Source organism: Hevea brasiliensis, chromosome 13 (assembly GCF_030052815.1).
Source record: "Hevea brasiliensis isolate MT/VB/25A 57/8 chromosome 13, ASM3005281v1, whole genome shotgun sequence".
NCBI lineage: Eukaryota > Viridiplantae > Streptophyta > Magnoliopsida > Malpighiales > Euphorbiaceae > Hevea > Hevea brasiliensis.
In genome coordinates this window covers 12,549,422-12,576,909 of record NC_079505.1, presented here as the reverse complement: position 1 = coordinate 12,576,909, position 27,488 = coordinate 12,549,422, and the positions used below count along the sequence as shown (strand labels likewise).

Below are 27,488 nucleotides of genomic sequence, written 5' to 3'. Positions count from 1 at the left end.
GGTGAGGCACTGTCTCATCCTGGCTGGTGTGCTGCTATGAAAGAGGAAATGGAGGCTTTAGATGCTAATGGTACATGGGAACTATTGCCTTTGCCCACTGGTAAGAAAGCTATTGGTTGCAAATGGGTATTCTGAAAGGTAAATCTGATGGTTACGTGGCTAGGTTAAGAGCCCGCCTTGTAGCAAAAGGATATGCTCAGATATATGGGGTTGATTACTCTTGACACTTTTTCTCCTGTAGCTAAACTTACTTTTGTTCGCTTGTTTATCTCTTTAGCAGCTACATATGATTGGCCCCTGCACCAATTGGATATCAAGAATGCTTTCCTTCATGGTGATCTTCAGGAGGAGGTGTATATGGAGCAACCACCTGGGTTTGTTGCTCAGGGGGAGCTGGGTAAAGTTTGTAGGCTTCGGAAGTCTCTTTATGGATTGAAACAAAGTCCTAGGGCCTGGTTTGGGAGATTCAGTGAAGCAGTACAGGAATTTGGCATGCAAAAGAGTAAGTGTGATCACTCAGTATTTTATAAGCAATCTGAGGCTGGTCTAATTCTCCTGGTAGTCTATGTGGATGACATTATCATCACTGGGAGTGACTCTGCAGGTATTTCATCTCTCAAAACCTTCCTCCAAACCCAGTTTCAGACCAAAGACTTGGGATTATTAAAGTATTTTTTGGGTATTGAAGTTATGAGAAGTAAGAAGGGTATTTTCTTGTCTCAAAGAAAATATGTTCTTGATCTATTAACAGAGACGGGAAAATTAGGTGTTAAGCCTTGTAGTGCACCAATGACTCCAAATTTACAACTGTTAGCAGGGGATAGTGAGTTGTTTGAAGATCCAGAGAGATACAGGAGATTGGTAGGAAAATTGAACTACCTTACTGTCACTCGTCCTGACATTGCTTATGCCGTTAGTGTGGTAAGTCAGTTTATGTCTTCCCCAACTGTTGCTCATTGGGAAGCCTTGGGACAAATATTGTGCTATCTGAAAGGAGCTCCAGGAAGAGGTTTGTTATATGGTAATCATGGGCATTTGAATGTTGAATGTTTTTCAGATGCCTGGTTGGATCTAAGGTTGATAGGAGGTCAACTCTGGATATTGCGTTTTGTTGGAGGAAATTTGGTGTCTTGGAAAAGCAAGAAGCGAGTGTAGTTTCTCGATCTAGTCTTTGAATCCGAATCTGAGCCATGGCACAATCGGTATGTGAGGTAATGTGGATATTTCAATTACTAGATGAGACAGTTTTAAGACCCCACACTGCGAAATTGTGGTGTGATAATCAAGCTGCTCTCCATATTGCTTCTAATCCAGTATTTCATGAGCGGACCAAATATATTGAGATTGATTGTCACTTTGTTCGTGAAAAGATTCAACAACAGATCATCTCAACAGAACATATCAAAACTGGAGAGCAGTTAGGAGATATTTTCACAAAAGCTCTGAATGGAGCTAGGATTGACTACATTTGTAACAAGTTGGGCATGATTAACATCTATGCTCCAACTTGAGGGGGAGTGTTATGGAAAGTCAATCATTATTGTTATGGAAAGTCAATCATTATATTATTTCTGTGTATATTCTGTATTTTGTATTCCTATTTAGGATTTCTTATTTAGGATTTCTTCCTAATTAGTGTAACACAATTATAGGAATCAATTGTATATAAATACCCATGTACAGATTAATTGAAATCAATGAGAATCATCTCTTTCTACAATCTCTTAGGACACTTTCATCTCTCAAGTTTTTGAATATGGAATACAATCTATTAGAAGGATTAATAAATATGGAAGGTCAGATATGTGACATTGTCACATGCGCGCGCGCGCACACACACACACATATATAGCCTAGACTCAAATTCGCTGTGGACTCAAGACATAATATGTGATGGTACCCATTTATTAAATGTATAGGTCCCACGTGATTGTGTCTTGGGTCCATGGTGAATCAAGTCTCAGCAAAAATTTCCCATGGGATGGATTTTTCTTACATAGACCGGGTTAATGGATATGCTGTAGTTCCTTTACAAACATTCCACAACATGTGGGATCCATTGTTGTGTTATTAATTAGATAAACTGGAACATGCTTTGTATAGTCTTATAATTTCAGCATCTTTTAACCAGAATTCGATGATTTGTTTTGCTTCTTCTTATATCTAGAATTGGATGCTTTGGGCAACTTAGAGGTACTAAGCCTAGGAGGAAATCAAATTACTAAAGTTGTGGCCTCAGGAGGTATGCCATTTAAACCAAAGTTTGATTCATGCAGTACCATACAAATAACAGAACAATTATTTCATAGTAAAGGTTGTTGGTTTTTCTCCTTTATGTTTTAGTTTTCAATCTATTATATTTTTATTATAAATCTGCGTTCCAATTCCATAAAACAAATATTATAATTTTTTGTTCTAATATATCGCATAAAACAAGTGAAGCCTTTATTTATTTATTTATTTTAAACAAAACATAATTGTATTCACTAATAAAAGCAATTGTTACAAATAATTGGGTAGCCCTAAGTTGATATGAACAATAAAATCTTCCCAATTGATACATTTGCATTAAGCATGATGAAAGCAATTTGTTCATACACTTGCAGATATGAGAGTCGTCAGGAATTTGATTGCTCTTTTCCTTGATAACGTTACTACCCATGGAAGAAGCAGCATTCAGCTGGAATTACTGGGAGCATGCCCATTTCTCAAGACCCTTTCTCTAACGCATAATAGCTTCAAAGGAGCGATAGTTGCTCAAGGTAGGTTTTTGAGATAATAGGTTCAAGTTATTCTCATTACTTTATATATGCTGCAATAATTGTGATTAATTTGCCTAGTTTCATTGAAATTTTGTATTTTGTATTTTTTTTTATGTAGAGCTGGGTAATTTGACAAGCGTGGAAGAGTTGTTCCTGGATTATTCCTCACTTGATGAACAGTCTTTTAAGAGCCTTGGAGCGTTGCCTTCTCTTAAATTTTTGTCTATGTATGCCCTCAATGCTACCCTACCCACTCAAGGTAATTCAATAAGATTTTTTTTAAAAAAAAAAAAAAACAAATTAAAGTAAAGTGTTGTTTGTTTTAAATATAATTGAGCTTAGTTTTCTTTTCTTATAGGAAAAATTAGTGCTGGAAATGAAATTATCAGTGAGATTTGACCATTTGAAACTTAATTAGCTCATTTATTAGCAATAATTATTATTTTAATAATATTTGTGTGATAAACAAATTATATAAATTTTAAAATATATCATTAAAATTAAGAAAAAAGTATTTTTCATATATAATTTATAACAAAAAAATTTTAAATAAGTATACATGTGTGTATGTATATATATATATATATATATATATATATATATATATATATATATATATATATATATATATATATATATATATATATATACTAAAAAATTTAAAATTATTTATTAATAAAATTATATTTGAGTCCACCCATTTATTAAATTGATTAAAAATATATTTTTTTGATAAAATTAATATTTTTATCTGAATTGACTAAAAAATGACCTTTTTTTTTTATATTGACCCGTAGGCAATCTATATCATTGTGTAACTTTCAAATGGCCAAATTTGAACCTCCTCGACAATAATCCAAATTCAAATCTATGTCATCTATTTGCCACCTCAACAAATTAAACGATTCAATTTTACTTATTAGAGGATGTTTGTCTTAACTTATAAACTCTAAAAATTAAATTGATATATTTGTTTATAATAATTTTTGGGTTTATAAATTGAGTTTATAAGCTAAAAAAATTTAAGCTAGGTGATCCGACCTTTTATTTTGATGCTTATATGCTCTGTGCTTATAAATTAGTTTGACTAAGTATTTTATTATATAATCTTCATTTAATTTTTAAAATTTCATCATAAATCTCATTAATATATTTTTTTGTTATTTTAAAAATAAATATGCTTATAAGCTATTTTTTTTATCAAACACATTAATTATTTATCAGTCATTTATAAACACTTTAAATAAATATATAACTGCTCAAAATTTTAAATATTTATAAGTTCAAATTAACTTATAAGCATATAGTGTTTAAAAGTTGATTTTCATAAGTTAGGTCAAACGCACTCTTAACTCTTCAGACTTGACTCATTTAGTAAAGTAACCTTTTTTGTAAGCCTAAACTTGGCTTTGCTAAATATAAAGAATGAGATGCAATGAGCTTTTATCAAGTTGAGCATAGGGTATCTTATGAGTTGGTTGATTGCCTCATTTGTGGCGTTAGGAAAAATCCATTTTTGAGCCCTTCAACATATGTTACAAGGTTCATCTGTTGAACTTTTATTTTTATTTTCTTAATATCAAGGTATTAATTAATTTTCATGCTTTAATTGTGTTGTTGAGCTCACAATTGATTTATTATTTTTTAATATAAAAAAAATCAAAGAGTAATATTATTTTTTAACAGGGTTGCTGAATTTCAAAAATTTGGTGTATTTGGATTTGAGTTTTTCCACTCTCCACAACAACTTCTTGAAAGACATTGGAAAGATATCATCACTTAAGATTTTATTATTGTCGGGATGTCAACTAAGTGGAACCATACCTGCTGCCAAAGGTAAGATCCTTTTAATCCTTCTCTGTCACAAACATGGTTAATTACAAAAATGGATTTTTTTATTTTTTTTTATACCTACTTTAATATTTGATAAAATGATAAGCACTTTAAAGATAAATGCTTTAATTTTTTGAATTTTTTTTTACTAGACCTTGTCCACCGTTAACCCAAAATATAAGAAGTATGATGTGACCCACTTATTAAATATATGGGTTCCATATGTATGTGTTTTGGATTCATGATGGACTGAATCTAAGCAAGGTTGTGTTGATGTGACTGTTTGCAGTTAATGAAATATATTTTTTTATTTTTTTACTAAAAATTGTTAAATTTAATTTTTTTCTTTTTAGGTTTTGTATTATTTGCAAACTCAAGTCATTTTAGACATTTTTATCTTATTAGATTGCATTGTCCTATTAACATAATTATCGATATTAAAATATTTTCAATTAAAGCATTAGTGGGCAATGTTCTGGGTATCATTTTATCAAAAATTTTGAAAATATATTTTAAAACAAACTTTTTTTTTTCAATTAACCACTCACACAATGACATTTGATAGACATATATTAGATTTGTACTAATACATTTCACAAATAAATAATTTCAGGTTTATGCGAGTTAAAACATCTTCTAAAGTTAGATATGAGCAACAATGATCTCCGTGGCACATTGCCTTCGTGTCTAGCAAATTTAACATCCCTTCAACAATTAGATATATCTTCCAATCACTTCATTGGAAATATCTCCATATCTCCCCTGGGGACTCTCACATCCTTACATAAATTACAACTTTCAAGAAACCTATTCAAAATTCCAATCTCACTACTGCCGTTCTTTAACCATTCAAAGCTCAAGTTCTTGGATTGTCATGAGAACGAGATATATGCAGATATAGATGTGCCTAATTTGACACCGAAATTTCAATTAGAGACCTTAGATTTGTCAGGTCAAGGAGATGGTGGAGTGTTTCCCAAGTTCCTCTATTATCAGCATAAGTTAGAGTATGTTGATCTGTCAGATATTAAAATGAAGGGAGAGTTTCCACATTGGTTGATTGGAAACAACACAAAATTATACACACTTTACTTGCCTAGTTGTTCTCTTTTAGGGCCTCTCCACTTGCCAATTCATTCCCATGTGTATTTGTCAGACTTAGATATCTCTGAAAACAGCTTCTATAGTCCTATTCCAACAGAAATTGGAGTACAATTTCCAAATTTATATTTTCTAAACTTGTCTGGAAATGGTCTCATTGGTGACATTCCTTCATCATTTGGGAAAATGAGCCAATTGATGAAATTATACTTGTCCAACAATCGACTATCAGCCATAATACCTCAAGACTTGATTGTTGGATGTATTTCATTATTTGATCTCATTCTTTCAAACAATAATTTGCAAGGCCAAATATTCCCAAAACAGGCTAATTGCAAAGAATTGGATCGATTATTGTTGGATGGCAATCAATTCACTGGAAGTATCCCATATAGCATACTTAACTGCACCTTGTTGAATATGTTGGATGTGAGTGATAATCATCTCTTTGGTAGCATTCCTGGTTGGATAAGGAATATGACTTTTCTTCAAGTCTTGGATCTATCAGAGAACAATTTCTCTGGAACCCTACCATCTAGCTTTGTCCCTCCACAGATCAGAGAAGTTTATTTATCAAATAATAGGCTACAAGGACCACTGACAAATGCATTTTACAATTGTTCTGAATTAATGACATTGGATCTTAGTCACAACTATTTCACTAGAAGGATTCCAGATTGGATTGGCAAGTTTCCAAAATTGAGCTATCTTCTTTTGGGTTATAATAATCTTGTAGGTGAAATACCAATTCAGTTGTGCAACTTAGGCCAATTAAGCTTGGTTGATCTTTCTAATAATAATCTTTCTGGCCATGTCCTCCCTTGCATAACCGCTGCTAGCAATAAGGTTAGGCAAGAAGAAGTTGGCACAAATCCGTATATGGCTTCATCTCCAGCTTATATGAAACAACCTTTGGAGTTTACAACAAAGAGTATATCGTATTACTTCCGAGGAAGCATTCTCAAGTACATATCAGGGCTCGATCTGTCCTGCAACAATTTGACTGGTAAAATTCCTGCTGAAATAGGAAATCTTAGCATGATCCAGGTGTTAAACCTGTCCCATAACAGTTTGACAGGATTGATTCCGCAATCATTTTCAAACTTGAAGCAAATTGAGAGCTTGGATCTGTCCTACAACAAATTGAATGGCAAAATCCCTCAACTCACTCAACTAAATTGGCTAGCTGTCTTCAGTGTAGCACACAACAATTTATCTGGCAAGACACCTGAGATGGTTGCACAATTTGCGACATTCGACAATAGTAGCTATGAGGGAAACCCTTTCCTTTGTGGACCTCCATTGTCTAAAAGTTGCTTTTCTTCATCAATAATGCCAAGAGTTTCAGAGGAAGATAAAAAAGATCATAAAAGAGATGGTGGCTTTATGGACATGGATGCTTTCTATGTGAGTTTTCTGATTTCTTATGCCATAGTGTTGTTGACCATGGCTGCCATTTTGTACATAAATCCATATTGGCGAAGAGCATGGTTCTATATGATAGAGTTGAGCCTCACCAACCTCTACTATTTTCTGGTAGACAATATTCCTTTTTGGTTTAGATGCTATTGAAGTCTGGGTCTGCTATGTACTTTAAAAGCATTCAACCATGATGAGTGAGCTGAGTTTATGTCCTAGTTTGAGTAAGCTAGGATTGTTGCAGAATAATGAGCTGGAGCTGATTGCAGAGTATAATTTATTACTTGTTTTTGTCAGTTAGTTAGATGAGCTGTGAACAAACATTGTTAACTTTATATAATTCAATGCTTTCATGCTTAAATTCTTAATTCCTTCTTCAAATGGATCCTACAATATGGTTGCAAAGGGAAATTTTAATAAGTTAGAACAAAAACAAATATATTCGAAACAACCATGCCATTATATATATATAACGCATACACTTTAAACAATGTCAAACTCACCATAATCAAATAGTCAAAATAAAATCATTTCAACATACTCCAATCGTATGTAATAATTTTTTCCTATTCAGCCCATTTTCTTCTTGTGGTGAGTATTTTCAAATTCCCCTTACCAATTAATAAAATCAAGCTCCATTCCACACCAAAATTGAGAAATTGTTAAATATTTATGACAGTAGTAGATATATCCTTCCAAAATAAAGGAGCGAAAATATCCAAAGAAAGTTGAAAAGGTGAGGGATTTGGGAAGTGGAGATGTGAAGAGGCAAAGGTTGGCTTGATCGAATTAGTTCCTCTTTTGGGAAGGAAAATAAATGGAAATGTGGACCTTGTTCAAGAGAAAGATAATGAAGTGTCTTCAATGTGTGTAGAGGATGTTGGAATCAAATCGCTCTCATACGCACATACAGATTATAGAAGCTTATGAGGATAATGTTTAGCCTGAACTACTATTTATTGAATAATGAAATGCCCAATAAATAGGCAATGGATAACAACCAAAGAGAAACAGATGCAGAAACAAATGCTACCACTTCCTACGTGCATACAAAGTACAGGACCATTATGCACACGACTCTAACAACAAAAGAAAATAATAATAATAATAATAATAATAATAAAATAAAAATGAATAACAACTTCCTAAAGATCAGGACAACACGTTAACAGTTTTGAATCATATTTCAACACCCTCCCTTGATTCAAAACGACAAACTCCAAGCTTCTTTCTCATCTGCTCATGCTTGTATCCTGGAAGTGACTTTGTCAGTATATCAGCTACTTGAGCTTCAGTGCTGCAGTACTCCAGTTTGATTACGCCTTTTGATACCAGCTCCCTGATGAAATGCACCTTGATGTCGATGTGTTTAGTGCGACCATGATGTACTGGATTTCTGGACATTGCTATAGCTGACTTGTTATCGCACAGTACTTCAGTAGCACCCTCTTGTCCCTGTCCAAAGTCTTCCAAAACTCTTCTTAGCCATACTGCTTGACACGCTGAAGCAGTTGCTGCCATGTATTCTGCCTCAGATGAGGACAAAGCTGTTGTTGCCTGCTTTTTTGAGCTCCAGCTGACAGCTCCTGTCCCGAGGCTGAACACAAACCCTGTAGTGCTTTTTCTGTCATCCATACAGCCAGCCCAGTCACTATCTGTGTACCCAGTTAACCTCCAGTTGGTACTTTTTCCATACCAGATTCCAAAATCAACAGTCCCTGCAATGTATCTTAAGACTCTCTTGGCTGCTCCAAGGTGATGTTTAGTTGGTGAATGCATGAATCTTGATATCAAACCAACAGAAAAAACAATGTCAGGTCTTGTATGGGTTAAATATATCAAACCTCCAACCAAGCTTCTGAAGAGTTCTCCATCTGCTGGTTCAGTTCCATCTTCCTTCTGCAACTTTTCATTCAGGTTCAGTGGCGTAGGTGCTGTCTTGCAGTGAAGCATGTTAAACTTTTTTAGAAGATCACTTGCATACTTTTTCTGCGATATGAAGATTCCACCTCCCTCCTGCCTGACTTCAATTCCCAAAAAGTAATGCAGTGATCCTAGATCTGACATTTCAAACTCATTTTTCATGCTCAACTGAAACTCATGAATAAGTGATGAACAGGACCCCATATAAACAATATCATCCACGTATAAACAGACAAACAAAAACCCATTACCTTTCTTCTTCACATAGAGTGTTGCTTCATTCTGACTTCTTGTGAATCCATTCTCAAGAAAATAAGAATCAATCCTGCTGTACCAGGCTCGGGGAGCCTGCTTCAAGCCATACAAAGCTTTCTTAAGCTTATAAACCATCTTCTCCTTCCCCTGCAGAACAAAGCCTTCTGGTTGCTGCACAAACACTTCCTCTTCTAGGTCTCCATTTAGAAAAGCGGATTTAACATCAAATTGATAAACCGGCCAACTTAAATATGCAGCCAAGGATAGAAGAATTCTCACAGTATCAAACCTTGCAACGGGAGAAAACGTTTCCTCATAATCTATTCCTTGCTTTTGTAAATACCCCTTAGCCACCAGTCTTGCCTTGTACTTTTGAATACTGCCATCTGCATGGTACTTAGTCCTATATACCCATTTAACTCCAATTGGTATTTTGCCTTCAGGTAGATCGACCAGCTCCCAGGTTCTGTTTCTTTCAATTGCTGTAATTTCTTCCTTCATTGCAATTTTCCATTCATTTTTTTCTTTGGCCTCTTCAAAGGTTATAGGGTCTGCCACAAATAAGGCATTAGTTGTTGCATAAATATCATTTAAGGACCTGGTTTTCCTTGGAAGAGCTTCATCTGATGAATCTGAACTCCTCTGCAAGGGAGATGATAGCTCACTCGAGCTTGAATCAGTACTGCTGCTTGCAACAGGAGACAATGGTGGTGTTGGTTGCTGAGTAGGCAGCAAATCTTCTTGTGTTTCAACATGAACTCCTCCTTCTCTGTCTTCATGCCATATCCACCTGCTATCTTCATTAAACACCACATTTCTGCTTATAAGAATTTTTCCATTCATGGGATTATACAACCTGTATGCCTTTGATTCTGAACAATATCCCACAAAAATACATTTTTCTGATTTGCCCTCTAGCTTATTGCGCTTATGAGCTTCAATATGCACATAACCTATGCATCCAAAGATACGTAAATGACTTACCGAGGGCCTTCTCCCTGTCCACAGTTCATATGGAATCTGTTCATGCACAGCTCTTGTTGGTGACAGATTTAGCAGATAAACAGCTGTAGCTACTGCTTCTCCCCAGAATTTTGTTGGAAGCCCTTTCTCCTGTAACATGCTTCTTGCCATTTCCATCACAGTGCGGTTCTTTCGTTCAGCGATTCCGTTTTGCTCTGGAGTGTATGGAGCTGTTAATTCCCTTTGAATGCCATGTGCTTGACAGTACTGGTTGAAGTCCTGTGAGATGAACTCACCTCCTCTATCTGTTCGCAAGGCTTTGATGAACTTCCCACTTTGCTTCTCCACAAGTGCTTTGAATTTCTGAAATGCCTCAAATGCCTCTGACTTGGCTTGCAAGAAATACACCCAGCTCATTCGGCTGCAATCATCTGTCAAAAGCAAGAAATAACGACTTCCTCCAAGTGTTTTAACCTTCATAGGACCACACACATCTGCATGTATCAAATCTAAGTTTTGAGGCGCTCTCCAGGACGCTCCTGTAGGAAACGAGTTTCTACTTTGTTTCCCATATATGCATCCTTCACATAGGTTAATTGATTCAATTTTAGGAAGGCCAAACACTAACCCCTTTTCTTGCAGTGATTTTAGGGCTTTCATATGTAGATGACCATACCTTAGATGCCATACCTTGGATATATCCCTCCCTTTTGTGATCATTGTATGCTTCTCCAAATGCGAAATCTCAAGAGGAAAAAGTTTGTTCTGAGTCATCTGCACCTCAATCACAACTTGATTTGTTTTTTTGTTTTTAATTACACAAGACATGCCCTCAAACAAAACTGAAAACCCACTGCTCATCAGCTGGCCAATACTTAGCAAATTCTGAGACAAACTAGGCACAAAGAAAACATTATGAATATACCTCATCTTTCCATTGCCATCTTCAACTTGCACAACTCCTCTCCCTTCTACTTGCATTTGTTTGTCATCACCAAGTCTGACTTTGGCTTTGTAGGATTCATCCAAATCCTTAAACAATGACTGCAACCCTGTCATATGATTCGAGCAACCACTATCAAGAAACCAAGTGTTATCTGTACTTCGTGTTCCATCTTCCCGGGCCATAAAGAGTTTGAGCTTGTCTTCATCCTCCTGTTCTTCTTGTTTTTCTTCTGCGTAGTTTGCTTGCTCAGCCTTTCTCCAACAATTTGCTTTGATGTGGCCAAACCTTTTACAGTAATGACATTGCACGAAGGAGCCGCGCCCTCTGCCCCTCGTGCCTCTACCACGAAATCCTCCTCTCCCATGAGTTCTGCCTTCACCTGAATCTTGTTCTTCTTGCTCGTCCACAGTTTCTTTCTGCATCGAAAAAGCTTTCTCCTCCACTTGCTCATTAGTTCGATTAATCCTTGCTTCATGAGCTAGTAGAGAACCCATTAATTCATCAAAAGAGAACATGGTTAAATCCTTTGACTCCTCAATTGCAGCAACAATGTGATCATACCTTGAGGATAAGCTTCTCAGAACCTTTGCTACTATCATCTGATCGCTGCACTTCTCACCAAGAGCTCGCATTTGGCTTACAATAGAGGAAACACGGGAGAGGAATTCTTGCACTGACTCCCCATTCTTCATGTTTGCTGTTTCAAAATCACGACGTAGGTTTTGTAATTTCACTGCAATCACCTTGCTATCTCCCCGAAACTCCTTTCGCAGGATAAGCCATGCCTCCTTTGCAGTAGCAGCTCCCATAATTCGTGGAAAGATCTCTTCATTCACCGCTTGCTGAATAAAGAACAACGCCTTTGAATCTTTCTTTCTGTTCTCTCTCAACCTTGCTGGATCGTCCACCTCTGTGTATCCTTCTTCAACCAACTCCCACAACTCTTGGGACTTGAACAGTGTCTGCATCTTAACACTCCAGAAGTGATATTTCTCTCCTGTAAAGATTGGGATGGAGGGTTGAGCAGTTGATAAAGAATTGGTGGTCATCCTCACTCAGACTCTCGTGTTTCACTCAGCCTTACCCACTCTTACGCCCAGAAGTAGAGATCAACCAGGCTCTGATACCACTTTTGTTGGAATCAAATCGCTCTCATACGCACATACAGATTATAGAAGCTTATGAGGATAATGTTTAGCCTGAACTACTGTTTATTGAATAATGAAATGCCTAATAAATAGGCAATGGATAACAACCAAAGAGAAACAGATGCAGAAACAAATGCTACCACTTCCTACGTGCATACAAAGTACAGGACCATTATGCACACGACTCTAACAACAAAAGAAAATAATAATAATAATAATAATAATAATAATAATAATAATAATAATAATAATAATAATAATAATAATAATAATAATAAAAATGAATAACAACTTCCTAAAGATCAGGACAACACGTTAACAGTTTTGAATCATATTTCAACAGAGGAAACACAGAAGAGTAATGAGCCTGAAATGGCGGTAACGAATGAGGACTTGCAGGGGGATTACAATGGAATGATGAATCTCAAGAAATGATCAGTGGTTCATTGCTAAATTCCATGAATAATGAGGGTTTAGTAAAAAGGAATTATTTGGATGAGGTTATGATGGATTCATTGTGATCTGCTGAAAAGAGAAGCTCAATGCCTGTTGATGAAGGTGGATTTTTCAAAATGTATTTCAAGCCATAGAATTTCTTGGCTAGCAAGGATGAGGGAGCCATCTGAATGCCACTGATTTTGGATTATCTGTGTTCGATGAAGAAGGGAATGATCAATAATGAGATGATAAATTGCAATATATAAGAAATGTTCAGTGTAGATTCAATCATTTATTTGAGCAGGTTCAATAGCAGGATGAAGTGAAATTGTGCCCTGCAAGAGTTCGATTCAATTAGCGAGATTCCATTGAGAGCTTGTTTCAGTCTAATGTTGATTGGTGGTGGATTTTTTTTTGGGATAAATATTGATTAGTGTAGTTGTTAAGTCGTTAGAGCGATTGTTGAGTCATTAAACAGTTAGAGAGGAGCTGATTGTAATCTTTATGCAAGGGATTGAACCTTCTGTAATATGCTATCTATGATTGAATAATAACTCTCTTTTTGCTCAAGGCTCTGTGGTTCTTCTAATCTTCTTCCTTCTTCATCTTTTTTTTTTATTATTTTTTATTCTTTCTGCTGAATTTCTATATATATATATATATATATATATATATATAATTCATAATAAACTCAATCTCTAGAATTGTGATGACACAATATTAAATAAAAATTTATATTTAATTGATATATAGGATATCTTGCAATATCATGCTTATTTCAATAGTAAATTCGTAATATATGTTATATGATTTTGCTTCTCATGATTATTTTTATGCATTGAAAATATTTAAAATAAATAGAATTGCTAGAGATTACATAAACTCAAAACCTCTTACATTAAGAGGCAAGTGCTCAACTATGGAGCTATTTGTCCAGTGATTGAATCCTTTTATCTTAGATTCATAATCAAAATGACATCATTTTCCACAAACAACAAAGTCGTTTATTCTGCCTTATAAGAAGGGTAAGAAAAAGTGTTGTTGGTAATCCATGTCAGATTCACACTTCCATACAAGACTTGACTTAGTTAAAGCAAACAAATTCTTTTATTTTTGCCGTGTTAAAAATGCAAGAAAAAGTGATGCTGGGCAGTCCATATCAGCTTCAACCTTCCACAGGAGACTTGACTCGGTTATAAAGCAAACAAATTCCAAAGACTTGCCAATCTTCCTACGCTATTTTACTCAAAAGCCCCTATAATAGTCAACAAATGCACTTTATCCGTTGATAATAAAGTGACCCATCATGATCAATGGTTAGAACTATGCCATTATGCATACAATGGTTGCACTCAATAATTTTCTCCATTTTAAACGTGTGATGAGGGGTGGAACATTTGTCTTTTTATTTTGCCGTATTAAAAAGGCTACAAAAAGTGTTGTGGATTAGAGCAAATCAATTCCAAAGACTTGCCAATCTTCTCATGCTATTTTACTCAAAAGATCATATAAAGGAGAAGAAGGAAAGAGGGTGGGAAAGAGAGAGGAGACTTGACTTGGTGAAATAAAATTATTTCAATAGAATAATATGGCCCAGTTTTCAGAATAATTATCTAGTGTAATTGTTATATGTACAATAATTACACTTTCACTGTTGATTATAATGTGATTATCATGATCAATATTTATAATAAAAACTATTGTATACAATTGCACTATTTTCTCTTATATATATATATATATATATATAAAGCAAAATAGTATTTCCAAAAAAACGTTACGTGACACTTTTTTTGAAAAGTTCTTTTAATTATCAATATTATTTAATATACTACCTTAATATTTATGATTTAAATTATTATTTTCTTTAAAAATTGATTTTTAAAAATTAAAACCTTTTTTATTAAATGTAATATTTAAAAAAATTTTATATTTATTTTTTTATAAATTATTTATGTGAAAATATTATTTACCACATATCACCCTCTATAATAATAATAATAATAATAATAATAATAATAATAATAATTTAACAACAACAACAATAACAATAATAAAATGTCAATGATGGTTATTAATTTGTGATCACATAATCAATTGTCATATAATTTAATTAATTTTAAATTATTTTATATTTTTAATAAATATTTTTATTGTATTATTATATTTTCTATTATGAAATCTTTATTAAAAAATTTGAGAGACAAAAAGTGTAATCTAAATAAAAAGTTATAAAAATAAAATATATAGATTTGACTTATTTATATTTAATATGTATTAATTTTTATGTTAATAATTTTATATTTTATATTTTACTTTTTTAAAATTAATTAATACTTATTATTATTATTATTATTATTATTATTATTATTATTATTATTATGACTAACTTATAGCTATTGAAAGAATTAAATCGGCTAAATAAATAAGAAACATTTAACTATTGTAAAAATTGAATTGAAGTGTTTTTATTACTGATTTTCAATTAAATTATATTTAATTATAAAATTAAACTTTTATTTAAATTGTTTCTATATGTTTGTCCATATATAGTATTCATATACATTTCACCTAAGTGCTCTCAAATTTTTTTAAACTTACTCTATTTTTTTTATTATTTCTTTCAAATTTATTAGTTATCATTCTAAAAATATATTTATTTAAATATATTTAATTAATATTTATTTAATTACTATTTTTTTTATAAATTTCTTATCCAATATTTCTTAAATTTTTCAATATTTTATTTCATTGTAGTTATATACCGAATACAAGTATAATTAATATTTTGATTATCCATATTTTATTATCATTAATTTTCAACAAAAATATTTTCAAATTTTTATTAAATATCTAAATTTTTATGCATAAATTATCTCTGAATTATATTTTTATATAATAGTAGAATTTCAAAAATAGAATGCAAATATGAATATATAAAAAATTTAAATATAAGTAAAGATGATTAAAAAAAAATAAAGTTACGATATTAAAATTATAGAATCTATCTTTTGAAAAATAATATATAATTTTAATATTTATTATTTTAATAAAAAATATGATATATTAAAATTTTAATTTTTATGAACTATATTTATCTTATATTATAAATTTATATAAAACAATAACATTTTTTTAAAGAATTATTTTATGAAAAATATATCCAATTAATAAAAAAAATTACTTTATAAAAATTTAATGATATAATGTTTTTTAAAAATAATATACTAAAATGTATTTTTTTCATTAATAATAATATTTTATATTTTCATTATTATTAAAATTAAATAATACAATTCATTATTAGTAATTTAATATATTTTTTATTATATTAATAATAAAAAATTATATTTATATATTTTTTAAATAACATAATTTTTCCATTAATCTAATATATTTTATGTAATCTAAAAAAATTAATTTATATAAATTATAAGATAAAATATAAAAATTTTATGAAATTTAAATTATTTTTTGAATAAAGTAATTTTATTATATTTTAATGAAGTAATCATCGAAACTATAATTAATATATGTATAAAAAAATTAAATAAGTATTTTAATTATTTACACTATAAATTAATTAAAAATTTATTATTATAATAAATAAAAATTAATTTAAATTAAATTAAATAAGAGAATAAATTTTAATTAAAAATTTATTTATTAATAATAATAATAATTTATCTTATTTAGAATGTATTTAAAAATTAAATTAAAAAATAAAAATTATAAATTATTCATAAATAGTGCAGATATTATGCTAGTTTTAACATATGACAGGTGGTACAACAGTTGATGAAAAGCTGGTGGTGGTTGCACCTTCGGCTTCTTTTTATCATTATAATAATATTTTTAGCTAATAAAAAGAAAAAAAAATTAAAAAAAAAAAGAAAAAGTGGTTGATGAAGGTAGGTAGCTCAACGAAAGGAAATAGAATTATATATATATATATATATATATATATATATATATGAAAGATATATCTTATAAAAAAAACCTAAAATTAAAAAAAACTTAAAATTTTTAGAGTATTCATTATTATAGTCAAAATTTTATTTTGCATGTATAATAACTGAATTATAATTAGTTATCACGGTTGTAGTTAAAGTATTAAATTGGATTTAAAAAAGTTAACGGTTAATTATAATACAGTATATAAAGTTTTATTTAATTAATAGAATAGTCTTTAAAACTTTATTTGATTAATAAAATAGTCTATTAATTTAAATTGTATATTTAATTTTTTTTATATAAAATATATTTTATATTCATTTTTAGTTGAAACTTTATACTAAAAATTTATTTTTATTAATTAAAATATATTTTAATATAACAAACTATTCAAAAATTATATATTAATAAATTAATCACAAAATAATCATATTTGGAATAGAAGAAAATAACCATTACGTTTGGATGATAGGAAAGAAAATAATTGGAGAAGGATAAAAGGATACAACAATTAAAAGGAATATATATATATATATATATATATATATATATATATATATATATATATATATATATATATATATATATATATATATAGAAAGAAAATATTGAAAGGAAAGATATTTTTTGAAATAATAAAATTATAATTTATCCTTAAATATTAAAAAATAATTTATAAAATATGGAGATAATTTTGTGATTTTAAAATGTTGAGTGCATATGCATAATTATAAAATGCTGGTTCCATTAAAGAAGTTGTCTTTGATTTACAAGATATGAAATAATTGAGCACGGATCAAGGGGTCCAATGCTTTGAATTAGTTTTAATAAATCGAATTTGAAAATACTATAATTTCTTCTGCTCGTGTGAAAGAATGTGTTGAAGGTTTTCTGTTTTGGTATGTGATTAGTTGGTTTGAGAGAATATCCAAGAAAGTGAGGAAAATGTAGGGAAGTGAAAAGAGAAGGTCAAAATCAAAAAAATTAAGTTGAAATAATAGAATTGATTCGGTTCAATTCCTTTTATTACCTCGGCATGTTTCAGTTTTTATATTTTTCTCATTTCAATTAATTGATTATTTTTATTTGATTCTGAATTGAACCAATTGATTTCAAACTCACAAGCAAGTGCACAACCATCGAGCTATTAGCCCAATGGTTCAATCCTATTATCTTATCTTAGATTCATAATCAAAATGGCATCATTTTCAATGAACAAGAAGTCATTTATTCTGCCTTATAAAAAAGGTAAGAAAAAGTGTAGCCATTAGATTCACACTTCCACTAGAGACTTGACTCAGACAAAGCAAACAAATTCCTTTATCTTGCCGTATAAAAAAGGCAAGAAAAATTGTTTCTGGGCAGGCCACACAAGACTTGACTCTATTAAAGCAAGCAGTTCAAGACATGATGAGTGGTGCAACATTTGCCAAGTAGTTGATCAAGCTAGGAAGCTCAACTCAAATTATTATACAACCTGGGTCTATAAAAAGCTCAAAGTGTTAGGATGTTGCATTCATTAATTAATTCAAGAGAAATAGTTAATATTATAAAAAAATAATAAAAATAAAAATAAACAAGACATTTGTCAAAATTAAATAATTTTAAAAAATTTTGGCGAGTGAAAATATGTTCAACAAGTATCAAATGCATAAAAATTTGTTTAACATGGCATTTAAAATATTGTTGAGAACGTGAATTCAATATATATAATGAATATTAAAAATTGATTTGAAATTAATTAAATTCAATATATTTTAATTATAAAATTTTAAAATAATTAAACCATTTTTTCAATAATATTAAAAATAGTATTTTATAAAATATATTTTTAACCTTTCCATCAGAATCTCAAACCTCAAACACAGGAATAACACTTTATTTTAAGTGTTTGTGATTCTATGTACCAAGTAATTATAGATTTTGAAAAAAATATATTATATTAAATTAAATTTGATTCATCATATTGCGTTACCATTGGTTTACATGACATGTGTATAACATTGGTAATAATCGCTTTTTCACATTAGTCATTTATTTTGCCGTATAAGAAAGGCTAGAAAAGGGGATTAAAGCAAACAAATTCCAAGGATTTGCCAATCTTCCTATGCTATTTTACTCAAAAGCCCATATAAAGGAGAAAAGGGGAAGAGGGAGACTTGACTTGTGAAACAAAATTATTTCAATAGAATAATTTAGCCCAAATCTTAGAATAATTATTTAGTGTAATTGTTATATATACACCGATTACACTTTAACCATTGATTATAACGTGATTACCATGATTAATGATTAGAATAAAATTATTTTATATGATTGCACTATTTTCTCTAATATATTTTTGTAAATAAGAGAATTAAATAGTTAATTTTATTAAAATAGAGAAATTAAATAATAATTTTTTTATTTTAATATAAAAAAATTAACATTATATTTAAATGAGAGGAAAAAAAATTAATTAAAAGAAGATAAAAAAATACAATAATTATATATAGAAAAGAAGGAAAATAATAGGAAAGAAGGAAAAGAGGAAGGAAAATATATATTAAAAGGAAATTTATTTTTTAAAATAATAAAATTATAATTTTATAATTAAATATTTAAAAATAATTTACAAATAAGGAGATAATTTTACAATTTTAAATATTTTCTCCCAATTTTATTTAATTTAAAAGGAAAATAGGAGTAGAATCTAACATTTATTTTCCTTTTAAAATTTTCTTTTATTTTAAGGTGAAGTAATTTATTTATTTTGCCGCATAAAAAAAGCAAGAAAAAATGTTGCAATACACACAAGACTCGACTCCATTAAAGCGAGTAGCTCAAGACATGATGAGTGGTGGAACATTTCCCAAGTGGCTGACCAAGCTAGGAAGACGTCGCGTTCCAACCACGTTGGAGACATGTTGTCAAAATTAAATATTTTTAAAAAATTTTGACGTGTGCGAAAATCAAATGCATAAAAATTTATTTAATATGGCTTTTAAAATATTATTTGGAACAACAATTCATTATATATATATATATATATATATATATTGGTTTGAAATTAATTAAATTCAATATATTTTAATTATACAATTCTAAAATAATTAAACCATTTTTTTAACAGCATTAAAATAATATTTTCTAAAAATAAATTTTTAACCTTTCCATTATAATATCAAACCTCAAATACAGTAATCAATATTATAGATTTTTAAAAAATATATTATATTAAATCAAATTTGATTCATTATAATTGCGTGACTGTTGATTTACATGAAATATGCGTGACGTTGGTGATAATTTTTTTTTCCACATTTGTCTTTTTATTTTTGCCGTATAAAAAAGGCCAGAAAAAGCGTTGTGGATAAAAGCAAATAAATTCCAGAGACTTGCCAATCTTCTTATGCTATTTTACTTAAAAGCCCATATAAAGGAGAAGAAGGGAGGAGACTTGACTGGGTGAAAAAAGAAAAGAAAAACTAGTTAATGAAGCAAGGAAGCTCAACTGAAATTATTACACAACATGGGTCTATAAAAGCCCAAAGGTGCTAGGCTATTGCTTCATTGCGTAATTGAAGAGAAATAATTGTTTATATTTCGCATACAAGTACTGAAATGAGGCTAATTAAGCAGCTGTTGGTTGCTTTAGTAATAGCTTCATTATTAGAGGGATGGTGGAGCTGTGATGGTTGTTTGGAGAATGAGAGAAATGCTCTTTTGCAACTCAAGGCTTCTTTCGATTGTCATGAATACATGTCACTCTGTTCTTGGGGATTATACACTGATGACTGTTGTAAATGGGAAAATATTCACTGCAGCTCCACCACTGGACGAGTTTCCAAACTCAGTATTCAAGGCGATTATTGGGCCTCTGAATGGTGCTTCAATGCCTCTTTGTTTCTTCCTTTTCAAGAATTGACGAGTCTTAGCTTACAATACAATTATATTATTGATTGTGTTGAGAATGAAGGTAGAATATTGATTTGTCTTGCATTATCGTATAATTATGCAATAACTAATACACCTTTTGTTTCATAATATTTTAAGTTTTTTTTTCTAATATTTGATAAAAGCTGCTAATAACACTTTAATTTTAGTTATTGTTAAGAAAACAAAAAGTAGTTTGAAACTATTATTTAGATATTTTCATAGTTTTATGATTGAAACATGATTAAGTTTTTTTTTTTGACAACTCGAAAACAATAAATAAATCTAACTCGATTGGAAAGATTAGATGCAGGTTTTGAAAGATTAGAAAGGCTCAGCAAGTTGGAGTTTCTTGATTTAGAATATAACTCGTTCAACAACAACAATAGCATTGTATCATCTATTGGCCATATTTCATCTTTAAAATCATTGAATTTGGGCCACACTGGATTGGAAAGTGTAACTGATATTCAAGGTTAGCTCAACTTAAAATGTTTCCTTGTTCTAATTTTTGAGGATTTTCCATTTATTTATGTACTTATTTTTCAATTTTCAAGCTCAAACTTGACTAACACTTTTTTATGACTTTTGAAGGACTACCACGTCTTCAGAATTTGGAGTTTCTTGATTTGTCATCCAACAACTTCAACAATAGCATCATACCATTTTTACACATCTTTCCATCTTTAAAATCATTAAATTTAGCTTGGAATAGATTGGAAAGTGGCATTCAAGGTTAGCTGTAATTGTGATATCTTTTTATTATAATTGATCAGGATTTTCCTTTTACTTATTTATTTATTTTCAATTTTCAAGTAAAACTTTGACTGATACTCTTTTATGACTTATGAAGGACTATCAGGACTTGAAAATTTGGAGTTTCTTGATTTGTCAGCCAACAACTTCAACAAGAGCATCATACCACTTCTAAGTGTATTTTCATCTTTAAAATCTTTAACATTGATGGACAGCAAATTAGAAAATATAACTGATTTTCAAGGTTAGCCCAAATTGTGATATTTTTATATTATAATTTTTCAATGTCTCCTTTTATTTATTTTTCAATCTTATTCAAGCACAAATTTTAACCAATATTTTTTTTTATTTTGCTTGTGGAGGACTATAGAGACTTGAAAATTTGCAGATTTTTGAGTTATTCACTTGTGAAAAATTAAGGTAATTTGCAAAAAGAACTTTTTAAGAAAATTGAAAAATAAAGTATTATGTTCATTTGCGCCAATTTTCCAAATTAAGAGTTGAAAATTTTTCATTTTCTCAAAATTTAATTAAACCTTTGAAGAGATAAATTTTAAGTTTTCCGTCATAATAAAATTACTCTTTTTCAACCGTTAAAAATAATGACCTTCTTTCTTTTTTTTTTTATAAACAAAGCTATGCTATAACTTTTCTGTGACTAAAATTGAATAATTATTTAAGAAAATATTTATTTTACAATAATAAAAATTTAATATTATAAAATAAATAGATAAATAATATATATTAAAAAATTTAAAAGTATAATATATATATATATATATATATATATATATATATATATATATATATATATATATATATATATATATATATACACACACACACTTTTTTAAAAAAAAAAAAGAAAATTACATATAAGGTCACTAACTAGAACTGCTTTTGTGCACAATTGAAGGACTATCAAAACTTAGAAGTTTGGAATTTCTTGATTTAAGTGTTAACGAATTCGGCAATAGTGCCCTATCATTCATTGGTGATCTTTCATCTTTAAAAGAATTACATTTGGATAAATGTGGATTGAGAGGTACAGTCGATATTCAAAGTGAGTTTCACTTTCTCTTTTTCTTTCTATTTATTTATTTATAAAATATTATTTCTAGTTCTCTTACAAACTCAATAACATTCCGCAATTATTAGATGAACATGCTAATTATATAGGATTTGTTTTACTTCTTCTTCTTATATCTAGAATTGGATCCTTTGGGCAACTTAAAGGTACTGAGCCTAGGAGGAAATCGAATTACCAAAGTTGTGGACTCAAGAGGTATGCCAGTTAAAACAAAGTTTGATACATGCATTAATAGTTGGGTGGTCCTGGTTGTTGGTTTTTATTGTATTTTCAATATAGATTCCAATTCCATAAATTAAATATTACATTTTTTTCTCTATTATATCACAAAACATAATTGTATTCACTAGTGAAGCAATTTGTTACGAGTGAGTAACTGTATGTGCATATAGACTAACCTTAAGCCCTGTACGCTAATATGAACAATAAAATACAACCCTCCTTTGCTAAGATGTCCAAAGTATAATATATATATATATATATATACACACAAACACTTTTTTTAAGAAAAAAGAAAATTACATGTAAAGTCACTAACTAGAACTGCTTTGGTGCACAATTGAAGGACTATCAAAACTTAGCAAATTGGAATTTCTTGATTTAAGTTTTAATGACATCAGCAATAGTACCCTATCATCCATTGGTGATCTTTCATCTTTAAAAGAATTACATCTGGATGGATGTGGATTGAGAGGTACAGTCGATATTCAAAGTGAGTTTCACTTTCTCTTTTTCTTTCTATTTATTTATTTATAAAATATTATTTCTAGTTCTCTTACGAACTCAATAACATTCCACAATTATTAGATGAACATGCTAATTATATAGGATTTGTTTTACTTCTTCTTCTTATATCTAGAATTGGATGCTTTGGGCAACTTAAAGGTACTGAGCCTAGGAGGAAATCAAATTACCAAAGTTGTGGACTCAAGAGGTATGCTAGTTAAAACAAAGTTTGATACATGCATTAATAGTTGGGTGGTCCTGGTTGTTGGTTTTTATTGTATTTTCAATATAGATTCCAATTCCATAAATTAAATATTACATATTTTCTCTATTATATCACAAAACATAATTGTATTCACTAGTGAAGCAATTTGTTACAAGTAAGTGTGTGTGTATATATAGACTAGCCTTAAGCCCCGTAGGCTAATATGAACAATAAAATACAACCCTCCTTTGCTAAGATGCCGAAAGATCACATTGGCTTGCCAATTGGTATAATGGCATTGAGCATGATCGAAGATATAAAAACACATGTCTGAATACTATATTTTGTTCATTCACTTGCACATGTCAAAATCATTAGGAATTTGAGCTCTCTTTTCCTTGATGGCAATTATGGGTATGGAAGAAGCAGCATTCAGCTAGAATTATTAGGGGCATACCCATTTCTCAAGACCCTTTCTCTAATGCGTAGCAGCTTCAAAGGAAGAATATTTGCTCAAGGTAGGTTTTTGAGATATGCCCAAAACTCCTTCAAGTTATTCTCATTAGTCATTACTTGCATATATGCCGCAATACTTGTGATTAATTTGCCTAGTTTCATTGGAGCTCTGCCCTTTTTTTTTTTTTTTTTTTTTTTCATTAAGTAGAGATGGGTAATTTTTCAAGCGTGGAAGAGTTGTCCCTGGATGATTCCTCATTGGATGAAGAGTCTTTTAAGAGCCTTAGAGCATTGCCCTCTCTTAAATTTTTATCTATGCAACGCGTCAATGCTGACCTACCTAGTCAAGGTAATTCGATAAGATTTAAAAAAAAAGAAGCTCATTTATAGCCTTCAAAAAACTTCATTTGAGCTATACAATATACATGTCAAGATTTATCTGTTAAGCTCTTTTATTTATGTATTTATTTATTTAATGACTATATTTGATGAATAATATTTTCATAATATTAAGGTTTATCTGTGATTTCCATTTTTAAATAATCTCACCTTTATCATTATATTAAAATATCAATTTTCATTCTTTAATTGTGTTATTAAACACATAATTGAATTATTATTTTTTTAATAAAAACAGCAATATTATTTTTTAATAGGCTTGCCGAATTTCAAAAATTTGGAGCATTTGGATTTGAGATCGTCTACTCTCCACAGGAACTTCTTAAAAGACATCGAAAAGATGCCCTCTCTTAAGATTTTATTATTGTCCGATTGTCAACTAAACGGCACCATACCTGCAGCCAAAGGTAAGGTTCTTTTAACCCTCTTTTTGTCACACTCATGGTTTATTACAAAAAGGAATTTTATGAATTTTTTTTATACTCACTTGAATATTTGACAAAATGATATCAATTTTAATAGACATTTGTTTTTATGTTAATAATTATATTGATGTAGTAGTATGCAATAAATAAAATAATTTTTAAAATTTTTATATTATTTGCGGACTTAAGACATTTTAATAAAGTTTAGTATATCATTTTATAAAAAATAAATAAATAAATAAATAAAAAATAAATATAGACCCTTACTAGTCTTTCAAAAATTTCAAATTGCTTGTTTATACAATTCTAAAAATGAAAATATATTTGAAAGCAAAGCTTAGAATGTCTTTTGTACTAACACTTTTCACATAAAATAATTTTAGATATGAGCTACAATGATCTCAGTGGCACTTTACCTTTATGTCTAGCAAATTTAACATCCCTTCAACTGTTAGATCTATCTTCCAATCACTTCATCGGAAATATCTCCTTATCTCCCCTGGGGACCCTCACATCCATGCACACATTACATCTTTCAAGGAACCTGTTCCAAATGCCAATCTCTCTTCTGCCATTCTTCAACCTTTCAAAGCTCAAGCACTTGAATTGTCATGAGAATGAAATATATGCAGATATAGATGTGCCTACTCTGACACCAAAATTTCAACTACGGACCCTAGATTTGTCAGGTCAAGGACATGGCGGAGTGTTTCCCAAGTTCTTCTACTATCAGCATAAATTAGAATATGTTGATATGTCAAATATTAAAATGAAGGGAGAGTTTCCTCATTGGTTGATCAGGAACAACACAAAATTAGATACACTTCACTTGCCCAACTGTTCTCTTTCGGGGCCTCTCCAATTGCCAATTCATTCCCATGTGTATTTTTCAGACTTAGACATCTCTGACAACTACTTCAATGGCTCTATTCCAACAGAAATTGGAGTTTGTTTTCTAAGTTTAATTTCTCTAGACTTGTCTGGAAATGGTCTCACTGGTGGCATTCCTTCATCATTTGGCAAAATGAGTCAACTGACAGTATTAGACTTGTCCAACAATCATTTGTCAGGCATAATACCCCAAGAGTTGATTGTTGGATGCAGTTCGTTATATGAGCTCATTCTTTCAAACAATAGTTTGCATGGCCAAATATTCCCAAAACAAGCTAATTGCAAAGAATTGTTTCGATTATTGTTGGATGGCAATCAATTCACTGGAAGTATCCCATATAGCATAGCTAATTGCACAATGTTGGAAATGTTGGACGTGAGTGATAATCGACTCTCTAGTAGCATCCCTGGTTGGATAACGAATATGACTACTCTCCGAATCTTGGATCTGTCAGAGAACAATTTCTTTGGAAACCTGCCATCTAGCTTTGTCCCTCCAATGATCAATGAAGTTTATCTATCAAAAAATTGGCTACAAGGACCATTGACGAATGCATTTTATGGTTGTTCTGAATTAACAATATTGGATCTTAGTCACAACGATTTCACTAAAAGGATTCCAGAATGGATTGGCAATTTTTCAACATTGACCTATCTTCTTTTGGGTTATAATAGACTTGAAGGTGAAATACCAATTCAGTTGTGCAACTTAACCCAATTGAGTTTGGTTGATTTTTCTAATAATAATCTTTCTGGTCCTGTTCCCCCTTGCATAAGCCTTCGTAGGTATTCTGAGCACGAAAGTTTTTACATGCGTTCTCCTATAGGTTCTATGACTCAACCTTTGGAGGTTACAACAAAGAATGCATTGCGTTATTTCCAAGGAAGCATTCTCAGCCTCATGTCAGGACTCGATCTGTCCTGCAACAATTTGACAGGTGAAATTCCTGTTGAAATAGGAAATCTTGACAAAATCCAGCTGTTAAACCTGTCCCATAACAAGTTGACGGGATTGATTCCACAATCATTTTCAAACCTAAAGCAAATTGAGAGCTTGGATCTTTCCTATAACAACTTGAATGGCAAAATCCCTCAACTCACTCAACTATATTTTCTAGCTGTCTTCAGTGTAGCGCACAACAATTTATCTGGCAGGACCCCTGAGATGGTTGCACAATTTGCGACATTCGAGAATAGTAGCTATGAGGGAAACCCTTTCCTTTGTGGACCTCCACTGTCTAAAAGTTGCTTTTCTTCATCAATAATGCCAAGATTTTCGGAGGAGGATAAAAAATATCATAAAAAGGATGGTGGCTTTGTGGACATTGATGCTTTCCATGTGAGTTTTCTGATTTCTTATGCCATAGTGTTGTTGACCATAGCAGCCGTTTTGTACATAAATCCATATTGGCGAAGAGCATGGTTCTATATGATAGAGTTGAGCCTCACCAACCTCTACTATTTTCTGGTGGACAATATTCCTTTTGTGTTTAGATGCTATTGAAGCCTGGGTCTGCTATGTACTTTAGAAACCATGGGTCTGCTATGAGTCAGCTGAGTTTGTGTTGTAGTTGTGTAAGCTGGGAATGTTGCAGAATAATGAGCTGAAGCTGATTGCAGAACATCATTTATTACTTGTTTCTGTCAGTCAGTTAGATGAGCTATAAACATAGCTTGTTGACTTTGCAACTTCCTATGTACTCTGGTGTGCTGTTCATTTCTTGAATGAGAAGTAGTCACTCTGCAAGCCTGCTCAAGATTTATAGTACTGTAAGTTTGAATATTTGTCTAAAAATGAAATTAAGATAAATTACATTTAGCAATTTTTTTTTAAAAACTCATTCTGCAATATTCAAACTTAAATTCTTAATTATTTGATGATA

At 30.7% G+C, this 27,488-nt stretch overlaps 2 protein-coding genes across 2 annotated transcripts; both read left to right on the top strand.

Annotated features, from left to right (window-relative positions):
- The first annotated feature begins 1,747 nt into the window (after nucleotides 1-1,747).
- On the top strand, nucleotides 1,748-7,415 carry LOC110652829 (cuscuta receptor 1-like). Its single transcript, XM_058131841.1, has 6 exons — nucleotides 1,748-1,796; nucleotides 2,168-2,242; nucleotides 2,607-2,762; nucleotides 2,881-3,021; nucleotides 4,449-4,598; nucleotides 5,209-7,415. Exons 1-6 carry the CDS (start codon nucleotides 1,757-1,759, stop codon nucleotides 7,266-7,268), a joined length of 2,622 nt encoding a protein of 873 aa, XP_057987824.1. The 5' UTR covers nucleotides 1,748-1,756; the 3' UTR covers nucleotides 7,269-7,415.
- Nucleotides 7,416-20,345: 12,930 nt separating this feature from the next.
- LOC131172092 (receptor-like protein 14) lies at nucleotides 20,346-27,272 on the top strand. Its single transcript, XM_058133039.1, has 12 exons — nucleotides 20,346-20,700; nucleotides 20,971-21,132; nucleotides 21,252-21,392; nucleotides 21,511-21,657; nucleotides 22,330-22,476; nucleotides 22,593-22,698; nucleotides 23,124-23,197; nucleotides 23,311-23,437; nucleotides 23,813-23,952; nucleotides 24,099-24,239; nucleotides 25,098-26,944; nucleotides 27,177-27,272. Exons 1-12 carry the CDS (start codon nucleotides 20,346-20,348, stop codon nucleotides 27,270-27,272), a joined length of 3,483 nt encoding a protein of 1,160 aa, XP_057989022.1.
- Nucleotides 27,273-27,488: the final 216 nt, after the last annotated feature.

Excerpts from the sequence above, each read along its gene's own strand:
- LOC110652829 (XM_058131841.1), top strand. The coding sequence starts at position 1,757 with ATGGAATACAATCTATTAGAAGGATTAATAAATATGGAAG. Across the intron at positions 2,763-2,880 it reads AGGAGCGATAGTTGCTCAAG|AGCTGGGTAATTTGACAAGC; the intron begins GTAGGTTTTTGA and ends TTTTTTATGTAG. Across the intron at positions 4,599-5,208 it reads AACCATACCTGCTGCCAAAG|GTTTATGCGAGTTAAAACAT; the intron begins GTAAGATCCTTT and ends AAATAATTTCAG.
- LOC131172092 (XM_058133039.1), top strand. The coding sequence starts at position 20,346 with ATGAGGCTAATTAAGCAGCTGTTGGTTGCTTTAGTAATAGCTTCATTA. Across the intron at positions 23,438-23,812 it reads CAAAGTTGTGGACTCAAGAG|GAATTTGAGCTCTCTTTTCC; the intron begins GTATGCTAGTTA and ends CAAAATCATTAG. Across the intron at positions 24,240-25,097 it reads TGCTGACCTACCTAGTCAAG|ATATGAGCTACAATGATCTC; the intron begins GTAATTCGATAA and ends AAATAATTTTAG.